The sequence below is a fragment of the Dromiciops gliroides genome, chromosome 2 (assembly GCF_019393635.1).
Source record: "Dromiciops gliroides isolate mDroGli1 chromosome 2, mDroGli1.pri, whole genome shotgun sequence".
Lineage (NCBI taxonomy): Eukaryota > Metazoa > Chordata > Mammalia > Microbiotheria > Microbiotheriidae > Dromiciops > Dromiciops gliroides.
Window position 1 is genome coordinate 102,505,352 of NC_057862.1, and position 13,164 is coordinate 102,518,515.

Sequence of the window (13,164 nt, forward strand, 5' to 3'; positions counted from 1 at the left end):
TGGCTCTCAGGTAAGTCAGCTGATAAATCACCCACTTATGTACTGTCATCCAGAAAGACTGATTTTCTCTCTTACTCTCTGTCCCTCAGTGTCTGTCTTTCCGTGTCTCTCTGTCTCTCTGTCTCTCTCTCCCACAGCCCTAGCCATCCCCAACTACACAACCCACAGGAAATGGAACGGAACAGGAAGCAGTGATGTCTAGGTTTGTGCAGCCTCAGGTTAAGCTTTATCCCCTAGGCTGGTGGGTGGCAGGTGACAGTGATCAATTTGAGATTTCTTCATTATTCTCTACTAGGTTGTACTGAGCTCTTCCTCTAGTCTGATTGGAACAGATTGTGTCAGTAGGAATGGAGGAGGAGATATGCAAAAGCACATTCTATTGGAAAGACCTGAGGCTGCATTTGTGACACCACCCAGCCTGGTCCCAGAGGTGAGAGGGGCCTGATAGATAAGATACATTGAGTCTATCATCTATCATCACATACCCAATAACATCTCATCTAAACAAAAGGAAGACTAGTAACAAAACACAGCAAACCATTTCTATTAGGCAACAGCATATAGCAAGACACACAACCGGTTCAGATCACCAAGCATTTCTTTTCTTGCTATTTATTATTTTCTTTTTTTCCCCCCCAGGGCAATGAGGGTTAAGTGACTTGCCCAGGGTCACACAGCTAGTAAGTGTCTGAAGCCAGATTTGAACTCAGGTCCTCCTGAATACAGGGCCAGTGCTTTATCCACTGTGCCACCTAGCTGCCCCCTTTTCTTATTATTTATTATCATCCTCTAAGAGAAGGGCGAGGAACATAATCAGAAGCACACCCTCAGACATCCATTCCTCTTTCTCTCTGGGCTGAGTGGCACCCCAAATGAAGCCTCTGGTCTTTCTTAGAGAATGTGCATTTGAAGATCTCCCACTATTTTCCTACATACACAATCAGTTCCGACTGGACTTAGCTCCTTCCTCCTGGTCTCCTCTCCATATCAGGGCGGGGCACTCTGCTATTATTGAAAAAGGTCTTGGATCTCTCCTCTCTCTAATCTATCAACCCTGCAGCTTCCAAAATGACATCCCTTAAGCACAGGCCTCTCAATGTCTCTCACATGATCAATAAACTCCAATTTCTCCCTATGTCCTCTAAGAATCAATGCAAACTTTAGAACCCCTTGCTTCTTTCAACCTCAACTCAAAGACCATCTCCTACATGCGTCCAGATGCAAGCATATCTACCCAACAAAATTACCTTGTATTTATTACATAACTACTCAGATGTGTAAATATTCATTCCTCCTATCAAATGTGAGCTCTTCAACTTGGAACTATGCCCAAAGGGCTATATAACTGTGTGTATACCCTTTGATCCAGCAATACCACTGCTAGGTTTATATCCCAAAGACATCCCAAAAGAAAAAAAGACCTATTTGTACAAAAATATTTATAGCAGTTCTTTTTGTGATGGCTAAGAATTGGAAATCAAAGGAATGCCCATCAACTGTGGCTTGGTGATGGAATATTTGCTCACTGTGAGACTCTGGGCAAATCACAAATAATAACTTGCACTTTAAGATTTTCTTCACAACAGTCTCACCAAGTTGCTGTATTATTATCTTCATTTTACACATGATTTCTGAGGCTTTAAAGGGTGAAGTTACCTGCCCAAGGTCACCCAGAGAACACAAGCCCAAACCTTCTGCTTCTCCATTACTCTCCATTTCCATCTGGAAACGACTCATTATAAATGCACCTGCTCCACCTCCTTTCAGGGGTTGTGAAGATCGACTGAGATAATGTAAGTAAAGTGATAGTAGCTATAAAGCTCTATAGTTTTGTAATCTATTATTATTGTAATATTCACTCCAGCCTCCTAGTCTACACAAAAACTCTTTCCCCTGCTGAGTGCTCCCTCTCCTCCTCTTTGCTTATCTGAGTCCTATGCTAAGGTTCAGCTCCAAGTTTCATGCTCCAGCAAGCCTTCCAGGCCAACCAAACACACCTAGAGCTCCCCTTTAGGAATTCCTGCAGCATTCATTTACTGCTCACTGAGTGCTGGGCTTATTGACTGTTGCTGTCGGTTAAACCTCCTGCACCCTCTGAGGCCAACTTCTAGGTCCTGCCCTGAGGTCACATGGTCCTCATTGTTTAGAACTCATCTTATGTACCTAGCCCCAGTTCACAAGACATGCACACTCATCCCCTTTTCTACCTGGGAACAGTAGTCAAAATAACATTGGCATTATTTGTAGAAAGGGCATGCCCCAGGGCCTGCCCTTCTGGCTCCACTAACCACCTTGTGACTTCCGTAAACAAAATTCCCTTCCTTGGTCACCACTCCTCAATATGTATTGGTTGCCCCATTAAAACTCAGGTTCCATGAAGGAAAAGACTGTCTTTTATATTTGTATTCCTAGCACTTAGCACAATGCTTGGCACATATCCTAGTATATGTTTAACTATTCTTTTTCTCTCTTTCTTCCTTTTTCTTTCTTTCTTTCTTCCTTCCTTCCTATCTGCCCAGGATTAAGTACTAATTTTATGTCTCCCAGAGCTCCTATGACTGGTATTCAGATGGTACACAGAAAACATTTCTTGATTTGTAGTATCCAAGGAATAAAGTCAATTTTTGATGTTGTATGGAGATAATTCACAGATAACTTCAGTCTATGCATTTTCCCTCACCCATCCTGACAGGAGTCAGTCTTGCTAACCTTAATTTGTTTCCTTCCACACCTATTCTTTCACTAGAGCCAAGGTGCCTAATGGTGTAATGTGAATTGAATATCTTATTCCCCTTGTCCTGCCCACCTGTGCCAGCACTATTGAGTGGTAAGATGGCCCTGAGAAGGAAGCCGAGGGAAAGGAAAAGAGCATGGGGTGTGGAGAATAGTCACACTCTAAGTAATTCACCCTCTACATAATTGAGAGTTGGCTGTAGGCATTATAGATGTAAACACGATTGCTTTGTGACGCACTGGAAAGGCCTATAAAGAAGTTAGCAATGTACAAGGACATTATCATAATAAGAGCCAGTTACATAAGGTGTGGAGAAGCATATATGGAGCAACTTTTGCTTCCATTTTCAGCCTCTATTAACTGCAATAATTAAAGCTACAAGTGTTGTCCAATAAGAGCTCCCCGAATGGAGGTAATTATATGTTAGTCTCAGTTAATAAACCTGCTACTGAATTGAGAGAATAAGCATTTGGGGACTGAGCTTCTCCCAGTTAGGAAGTGCCAGACTGTGACCATTCCTGCCAGCATGCCTCAACCAGAGTAGGGCTGACCAGCAAAATGGTAGTGCCTCCTCCCCATGTATTGGAACCTTTCACCAATCCCCAATGTTTCTGCTTTCCTCTACTTTAATGGGGACTTGAGTCAGACTACAGGTTGCTTGCTGTATTTCCCTGACACACTACTAATCCCCAAGGAACATATGACTTTTCACACCACCTCCCACAAGACTTATTTTTCTTTCTTCCTGTGAAGAAAAAGAGGAAGCAAAGTGGTAGAATCAAGTGAAAAGAACAGTGTATTAACTTTTAGGAATCATTTGTTGTGTGACCTTGGGTAAGGCATTTCACCTTTTCTGAGCCTCTGTCAAGGTTAACTGTGAGGTAATGGATATGAAAGTGCTTTCAAAAGTACAAGCTATACACAGGCAAACTAGTGTATTACTTCTTAACTTTTCACATATTTATGTTTTTTCTTTCTAACTAGCCTTCCCAAGTTCCATTGATGACCATGTAATATACTTTATGATAGTATTCCCATCCCTCCTCCCTCCAGTGCTTAGCACATTATTATGTTCAACAGATATTGTTCAATGAATGAATTCTCTGGAATCTTTTCCACCCCCTCCCAAAATCTGACATCCATAGCTAGAAGTTCCACTGTTCGGAACTAGGGACAGAGGTAACCATCTTGGAATACTACAAGTTCAGAATATTTTATTATATTCTTTTGTTTGTTTGTTTTTACCCTATAGCCCAAAGGGACCTTAGACATCATCTAGTCCAGGCTTCTTGTTTTATATACTTGTTTGACAACTGAGGCCTAGAGACGACAAGTGACTTCAAACTGAAGTCCTTTAATGCCAAATCCAGCACTCTTTCCTTTGACTGATAGCAGACTGACCGCTTCAAAGTGAGTAAGAAACAGATCATTCTTATACTGAACCCAACACAATCAAAACTGTACAACTGAGGGAAGAAAAAAAAATAAGAGCAAAGCATTGTTTAAGTCAATGAAAAATAGAAATCCTGCCAGGTTAGTCAGATAGCTCCCCATATTGGCCAAGTGGTCATCATTCTACCAATAGTGAATGTATTATCTGTATTGCACTCATTTAAAAAAAACACTTTTGGCGATATTTTCCTATTTCTGCCTGAAGTGATACCAGCAACATTATTCACATATCACCAGACTTTAGATCTGGAAAGGACCCCTAGAGATGAATACCAGGTTCCTCATTTTATAGATGAGAAGACTGAGACGTAGAGAAGGAAGTGACTTTCCAGAAAGTTAACAGAAAAGAGTAACTGGATACAGGATTAGGACCTAGGTAGCCTGACTCATGTAATTCAAGTTCCTCCCACCATACCATGCTATCTCCCTTTGGAGAGACTGTTCCCTCAGGCTTCTCTGTGTGCATGTGGGAAATATCTGTTAGAAGTCTGTGTCCTAGTTTCTTTATTGAAGGTAAAGATCCCCTCTCTCCTCCCTGTACAAGGTCTAAATTCACTGCCTTGGTTTACTTAGGAATGAAAGCACAGACATCCTAAAGGAGAGACACTTTAGCCTTGACTCACAGGAGTTCTTAGGTTCTGACAATCTGTTCCCATGAAGCGTCTTCTCAATCATCAAGAGATGAGAAATGCAAGCAATGCTAAATATCACCTTATAAACCCAGGTTGTTGCCAAAGCTGCAAAGAATTGCTCAAGGTCCCCTTAGATGTTATCCCAGAACTTCCAGCTCACACCATTACCTTCTAAGCAGGAGCCCTGTATACAACCTACCAAGAGGAATGCTAAGTTCACTGAACACATCCTCTGGTTCCCAGGAAGGCAACGGATGGGGCTGTTTCGTCTCCATCTCACTATAGGCCAATGAGCTCATCTCCAAGGACTGGATTTCTGTGAATCTGGAGTTTTCTGGAAAATATAAGCGGATATGGATAATTCACAAAACATATCATGGCATGAAAGCTTCCTGCAATTCATCTATAGCCTATACACTGGGTGACTGGCCAATGGTCACCTAGGCTGCTTAATCACAGGGAACCTGGCAAATGATTGCGATTTGGAACCAAAGCACCTTAATTAAGATCTTTTCCCCCCATGTCAAGACAACAGCATGCACACTGCAATGCTGACCTATCTTTTCATTCTGTTTCTCAAGGAGAGAGGGCTGTGTACAGCTCTGGCGGTATCAACACACTCACAGCATAGTTCAGTACTGTCTGCCTCTTTGCAAGCAATGGAGAGGGGAAAAGATCATTCTCTCATCCCCACATTTAACATTCTTGCCCCAACCCTGTCAAGCATCATTTCTGAAGGTGAACTCTAAATGCTATGTGAGATAACAAGCCAATCATGCCAGATGCATGTTCAGGCCTATGCCGACAGAGTCAAAGAAGGCCCAAGCAAAGGAAGGTGTTTCAGAAAGTCGGCCCCACCTTTATTCTAGGCCGTGCCATGTCCTGGGTTTTCTGCAGCAACAGGACGGCCTCTCTGTAGTGGTCTCCACAGAGATCCAAAAACCGAACTGGTAGAAACGGCCCAGACCACCCTGAGAATGACTTGGAATGCCCTGCTCTGAGCTGGTTCTCCTCCTCTCCCACCAGGCAGAGAAGCAGCTAGTGATGAATTTGAAGGGTTTTTCGATTAGTCTTTGGGATGCTAACTGGCTGCTTTCCAGTGCATCTTTAGTTAGAATCACTATGAAACATTTAAGGAATATTCTCCCTTTCCTCGCTGGCTTCTGGTTCTCATTTATTTAGTCTGTCCTCATGCCTACAACTGTGTGCTATGGGTAAGGTGAGGCTCAATCTATTTGAAAACAAACTTTATGACACTCTAGGACCCAGCATGGTCGTACTGCATCCATTACCTCATGGAACAATATTATCTCATTTAATCCTTACAACAACCCTGGGAGGTAGGTGCTATCTTTATTCCCATTTTTTTTGTTTTTTGGGGGGGCATTTTTTGCGGGGCAATGAGGGTTAAGTGACTTGCCCAGGGTCACACAGCTAGTAAGTGTCAAGTGTCTGAGGCCAGATTTGAACTCAGGTCCTCCTGAATCCAGGGCTGGTGCTTTATTCACTGTGCCACTTAGCTGCCCCTTCTTTATCCCCATTTTAAAGAGGATACTGAGGCAAATAGAGGCTTAAGTGACTTGTCCAGGGTCCCACAGCTGTTAAGTGTTTGAGGCTGGATTTGAACTTGGAAGGGGCCTCAGAGACAATCTAGCCCAACTCTCTCATTTGGCATTTGCAAAAACTGAAGCCTAGAAAGCTTAACTGATTCCCTAGGCAGCAGAGTGGGAGGGCAAGTGATTTATCTCAAGTTCCACAGGTAGGAAGTGGCAGTGCCAGGATTCAAACTCAGAGACTGTGACTCCAAGTCACTGTACTGCCTCCCTCTACCAAATCAAAGAATCACAGAATATCAGAGCTTGTAGGGAAGGACTGGCGAGATCGTCTCATCCATCTCCCTCATTTTAGAGGCGAGGGAACCAAAAGCTAAAAAATTTAAATGTTTTATTAGATGGCATATATGGGACTCAGACTCAAGTGCTCTCCCCACTAGGCCACACTGGACAGATGTGGGAACAGATCACAGAACAAGGTCTGACCCACTCCCAGACCCTAGTGGGCTCTCATTCTGGGATGGGGGCAAGAGGGAACAAAGGAACAAACTTTGCAATGAGCACTGCTTCCAATTCCCCTTCCCCATCCTCTTCTTCCACCCCCTTCCTTCCTTATGAGTTCAAAAATACAGTTCAGAAATAGCTGCCCCAGGATTGCCCATGTGGACTTGTGCCATGGAGACACAAGAGAGGCCAGGCTGTTAGCTGATCTGCAGGAACTGTTGCTGTTTTCACTGATAATCTAAACTAATTTTAGCAGGAGTTCATCTGGGCTCATGTGAACTCAAAGGAGACCATCCTGTCTGACCATGACTCCCAGAAAACTCATTGCCTCCTATCCTATTTCCTTTACACCATTTGTCTAAAAGCCTTTAAGAGTTTTCCTCGGCTTATGGAAGCTTTCTTCTTTTACTAAATTACTTATAAGGCAGTCCATGCTATTAGCAATATTATTAGCAATGTTAATAGCAGCCTGCAAAACTCCTGTGTTTACAGTCCTCTATAGTTAGAAAGTCTATGAGAAAAAGTTAGTAGTTACCCTCAGTCAACATTTCTTGGCAAGTCTGGCTTTGGTTGCTGGTCTCTGTGTGGGAGCTGGGCTTCTCCTCTGGTTTGCTGCCTTCCTGTGTTTCATTTTTAGGGGATCCCATCAGCTTACAATCATCTAGGAAAAGACCAGACTGTGTCCCCCCCTCCTCTGCTGGCTCTTGGGAAGACATTTTCTGTGACGTGGGGACTGGGCGAACATCTGAGTTTTCAGCTCCCTTTCTTTCCTCCTTGTGGCGATCTGGATCTTTAGGAAAGCTATCTTCCTCAGGCTCAGCTGGCTTCTTCTCAGTGTCTAGATTTATGCTCGTCTGCCCTTCAAGCCCCATTTCATCAGAATGGCTCCTGGAGACAGCACTTTCTCTGTCCGGCTCGAATCTGATTTCAGCAGCTCCGCCAGTAGCAGATTCACCTGCCTCCTTGGCTAATTCCCCATGATCAGTGTTCAGGTCTAGAGGGGTCATCCCACAGGGAAATATTTCAGGGCAGGTCTTGTCCTTCTGCCCAACTGGCACGATCTCCTCCAGTTCTGTGATGTCTGGCTCCATGATAAAGTCCTCCTCTTCCCCCACCTCATCCACTGTAACAAGTTCTTCCATATTGGTAGGGTACCAGCTCTCCCCCTCCACCTCACTTCCACTTTCCCAATCTTGTTCCTGTATAAAAACGTTGAACGTTGATCAGAAGATGGCTTATGAATTGACCTTAGCAGTCGAAGAGACTGGCCAAAGTGCTCTAACTGTGCCTACAGGGAAAGCTCTAGGCAGAGTGACCGAGTGTTCTTCTAATTTGAACTGGAAAGAATTACTTGGTAATTCAGTAGCACTAAACCTTTCAAGCCCCACACTGCAGGCCATGCATTGCTTAAAGAGTGTTGTATTTCCCTTGGTGTTTCTAAAAGTCACTTGGCTATACTCTGAACCCCTAAACACCACTAGAACTGGAAAAAGCCAGAAACGCTTCAACTATTAGGTTTAAAGTAACATATTTTAACTACCCATTAAGATATCATAAACAAAAGTTTTAAAACTCCAACTTGTCTGAGTTATCTTCTTGTGACAGTGGGCATCATTTTGATAGGCATTTGGGCACAAATAGCTATCAAAATCCTGCAAATACCTCCTGCCTCTGTGGGCAAAAATGTACGTGCATATTTTTCACTTTTGCTACTTTTGAAATCACTTTTCTTAGTGTTCCAGTATAGCCTAAACACTGGGAGAGCAGACTCAGGAGATCAGTTTTCTCCTGCCACAGATACTGATATCTGCCTCATCTGACATCAACTTATGACTGGAAAGTTATGAAGCTGGACAGTTTCCAAGGACATTGCTTTGTGCCTCAGAAGCAGCAGACTGGGTGTGTGTGTGTGTGTGTGTGTGTGTGTGTGTGTGTGTGTGTGTGTGTGGGCGGGAACTGTAACTGGATTTTTCACTCAAATTATATAAAATAATCAATAGCATTACAAATGATATCTGGGACTTGTCGGGTTATTATCTAGGTTCACTGTAGTCAATGGGTCCTGTTACTTGAAATTTTATTTTGGCAAGATGGTCTTTTAAGCCTTACGGTATTTTTTAGCACACATTTTCTCAATGACTACAGCCAACTGTCAGGAGTGTGAAGCAAAGATTTCAGGAGAAATCTATCTCTCAAAGTTTGGTTGGATATGTGCACATGTGTATGCATGTGTATGCATGTGTGTCCATGTGTGTTTGAAGGGAAGTATTATATGAATAGACTTCATTCAGAAAGAAATGCGGGGGGGATAAATGAGGATGGCTGCTTAGCATGGGTGTCACATTTCCCATTGGGGAAAAGACCATTACTAGATTGTGGATGGATTTGGGTAAACTGGTTGTATCTCAGATAAGTGTTACCTTCTCTTTCCTTTCATTTGCTGCATCAGAATCTTCTGTTTTCATAAATTGGGCACTCTCCTCCAAAGCTTCCTGTTCTTCTTTCCCAAGCTTACAGGAACAAAGATAGGACAAAACAAACAACATCAACAATGGGAACTGGAGGGACAAAGGGGCAGTGGAAATGTGAATTGAAAAAACACCTTCAGGTTAAGTCTCCAATAACAAATGGTGCCATTTTCACATATGAGGTAGCACATGTGGGCAGAGTGAGCCTAAATCAGAAGTTCTTCATAACCTAGAGTCTATGTGCTTCTTTTAAAAAATATTTTGGTAACTATTTCAACATGATTGGTTTCTTTTATAATACTATGAATTCTATTTTAAGCATTTAAAACATTATTTTGAGAAGGGGGACTTCAGTTTCATGAGAGTGCCACAGGAGTCTGTGACATAAGCATATAAAAGGTTAAGAACCCCTCACCTATATTAAAGTATCCTTTCCAGGGTTGTTGAGTGAATTAGAATTATTCAGGTCATCTGATACTTCCTGATTCTAAGAACTATCGCTTGGCATAGTCCGGGTGACAAAGTGGCAGTCATCCAGCCTATACCCCACCAGCCAATACCTATGCTGGATAATGACTCTACACTACCCATACTCTCTCCCCTCTTTCTTCTGCCACTGTTACACCTCTTTTAACAGTGACCTATCTCTGTCCTATCTAATTAAAAATACAAGCCCACAGAAGAAGTCAGCCTGAATCCCCCCCGCCAAAGTCCCCAAAATAGCTTCCCAGGATCCCAAGGGCATTTTCCCAGGTCTAACAAATCATTTCGTCAGCCCCTTAAGTAAGAACACTTCTCCAGAAACTCTTAGGTGAGGATGAGTTCAGATTAAAAGACTGTGCAGATCATTTTCAGTTCCCTGAGCTGCTCCATCTCGGCACACAAATTAGGCTTGGGAAAGAATTGGAACCTGACTGGTATCTTTCCCCTGATACCTCTAAATCCATCTTGGATTATGAGGGAGAGTTTTTGCCTGAGGTCTTTGCTTCACAATCCTGATACCTGACTTTAAGGTGAACATTATAGTGGAAAGAAGGGGAGGCAATATGACAGAATAATCAGCAGAGGGGCCTGATAATTACCAGGAGACAATGACCTCCCATATCTTTACAGAAATGTACAAAGGTCAGATAATAAAGTGAGTTAGAGACCTTAGTTCAAGAAAGTAAAAATCTCCCTCAGAGATATATAACAGCATAAGGGCATGCCTTATTCAAAATGAAAAACTGGATTAAAAGAATGGTGGAACAGGATTGTCTATTTAGAAGATTTACTCACATGAAGAAGTAAGTCCAGGAATCAAAGGGGGGAAAGCATGGTAGAGAGCATTTGGGTAATGATCAATTAGGAGACATGGAAGCAATATTACAATGATGCTATTTTCCAGATTGTAAGGACAAAAAGGAAAAAAGTAAAGAGTTCTAGAAATAGACAAGAAACCTGGTGATCTGGGAACTTCAACAATCTGGACATCTACTGGTACACTCTTTTGAAAAAAGTCAGAATTGATAAATTAAATTCTAGGCTTTCATTGATGATAATTTCATTCTTTAAAAGGTGGGAGAAACAACGAGGTAAGTTGCTATTCTGAATTTGATAGTGAACAATCACAAGGAACTGGTTGATGTAAAAATAATGGTAACCTGATATAGAAGTAGTCATGACATTTTAAAGCTCATGATATGGAAATATGGGAAATCTTAGTAGTCTAAAGCTCACTCAGACTCTAGGAGAGTAGATTTCTTTTCTTTTCTTTCTTTTTTTCCCCCTTTTTTGCAGGGCAATGAGAGTTAAGTGACTTGCCCAGGGTCACACAGCTAGTAAATGTCAAATGCCTGAGGCCAGATTTGAACTCAGGTCCTCCTGAATCCAGGGCTGGTGCTTTATCCACTGCGCCACCCAGCTGCCCCTGGAGAGTAGATTTCTTAAAAAAAAATTCAGAGACATGAGAGATAATTTTCTATGAGCTGCAGGGGATACTGACTCAAGAATGATGGAACATTCTTAAGAATTAATTTCTGGGGCAGCTAGGTGGCGCAGTGGATAAAGCACCAGCCCTGGATTCAGGAGGACCTGAGTTCAAATCCGATTCAGGCATTTGACATTTACTAGCTGTGTGATCCTGGGCAAGTCACTTAACCCTCATTGCCCCACAAAAACAAAAACAAAAACAAAAAAAGAAAAAAAAAGAATTAATTTCCAAGGATAAATACACATGATTCCAGTGAGGAAAAGGAGAAAGTTATTTAATGAAACTGCAAAGCTGACCATTTTGGATTTCAATAGACAAATGATATAGGTGACTAAAGCAAGGTCAAGTAACTACGGATACATACAAATGTGTGGTATAAATTAAATCCAGAATAAGCAGAAGCTCATGATAGATGCTAAGCACAACAAAACAGGCTCTTGTTAAGTTTTAGTTAGGTTGCAACTAAGATCAAAGACAGAACAGAAAGAGCTGCTCTTACATCTCTGGCCCATGAGCCTATGATCTGATGGTAACTACTAGTAGCTGTACTTGCCACAGAAGCTGATTAGAAATGTTTTCAGACTACAGAAATTTCCCCTTTAGTGTTTTGAGTCTTTTTCAGGGACAGAGACTGAAACATTTTGGAAGCAAAAAGCACTCACTTGGAGGTGAAACATATAACTATTCTCTTGCCAAAGGGGCTGGGATAATAGTCTCATCTCTGCTTATTACTAGCCTGGATAAGAAATTCTGTGTTTTAATAATAATAACAATAATAATAATAATATTATCTAACATTTATGTAGAGTTTTATATTTTACAAAGCACTCTACAAATATTATTTTATCCTCACAACAACCCTGGGAGGTAAGTACTATTATTATCCATTTTTTTTCTAGGTGAGAAAATTAAGGCAGTCAGAGGGTGAGGTGACTTACTCAGGATCATATACTTAGTGTCTGAGGGTAGATTCAAACTCAGGTCTTCCTCAACTTCAGGTATAGCGCTCTATCCACTGAGCCAACTAGCTATCAAATGCTTAAAGGTCTGTTACTACATACCACCAGGAAAACATTTTTCTTTTTAAAAAAAGCCAGATTCTGATGCTCCTAAAAGAAAAAAAAACTCTCTGGAGAAGAGCACATGCAATAGAAAATATTAAATTACTGAGAAACCTCTAAGATTAAACTGGAGTATATGTAGTTCAGAGGCTCATTTCTAGATGGCAAAATACTTTTGGGAGGGTCCATCTGGGCAGTTTTTGATCTTTTGCAACAAGGTGTGAACCTTGTGGTGAACTAACCAGTTGTGCTTTGGGGATGTGTCAATACCAAGGCAGGCATGAGTCTAGGATCTATGTTGGGTATGAGTGATCAGATGACTGTGCAGTTATTGGAGGTCGAGGGGTGGGGGGGGGCCTGAAGATAGAGATGATGTTATTGGCGTAGCTTAAATATGTTTCTTGGCTCACCTGTTTCCTTTGCATCCAGATAATCTGGTATGTGATGGCACTTAGGCAACAGAATGCAGAAAAGATCACTTATGTGAACCCTTAAAAATCTGTGGTCTGTAACACTCTTATAAGATCTATTGTATTTTATAATGGGGTCACAATTGATATGCATGCACATATGCATATCTATACAAAAATATATGTAAAATTTTGTATGCACTTAACATATGTCTCATGTGCCTGTTGAAATTTGCATGAAGCTTTATTATTTGATCAATGGATGTTATATAATGCTTGATCTCTTTCTAAAAATTTTCCATAGCTACTCAATGTAGTTTGCAGGGACTACAAATTTTTTTTTAGCTTGGGGAGAGTATGACGGGGCTATCAGCCTTC

General features: G+C 41.7%; 1 protein-coding gene across 2 annotated transcripts in view; it reads right to left on the bottom strand.

Annotated features, from left to right (window-relative positions):
* Positions 1–13,164, bottom strand: part of RBM20 (RNA binding motif protein 20) — a 241,331-nt gene that overhangs the window by 12,285 nt on the left and 215,882 nt on the right. For both annotated transcript variants that reach the window (XM_043986658.1, XM_043986657.1), the window contains exons 10-12: positions 9,296–9,385; positions 7,411–8,074; positions 5,018–5,152 (exon numbers count right to left, since the gene is read on the bottom strand). In XM_043986658.1, the coding sequence (XP_043842593.1) occupies positions 5,018–5,152; positions 7,411–8,074; positions 9,296–9,385 (889 nt within the window). The remainder of the gene's footprint in view (positions 1–5,017; positions 5,153–7,410; positions 8,075–9,295; positions 9,386–13,164) is intronic.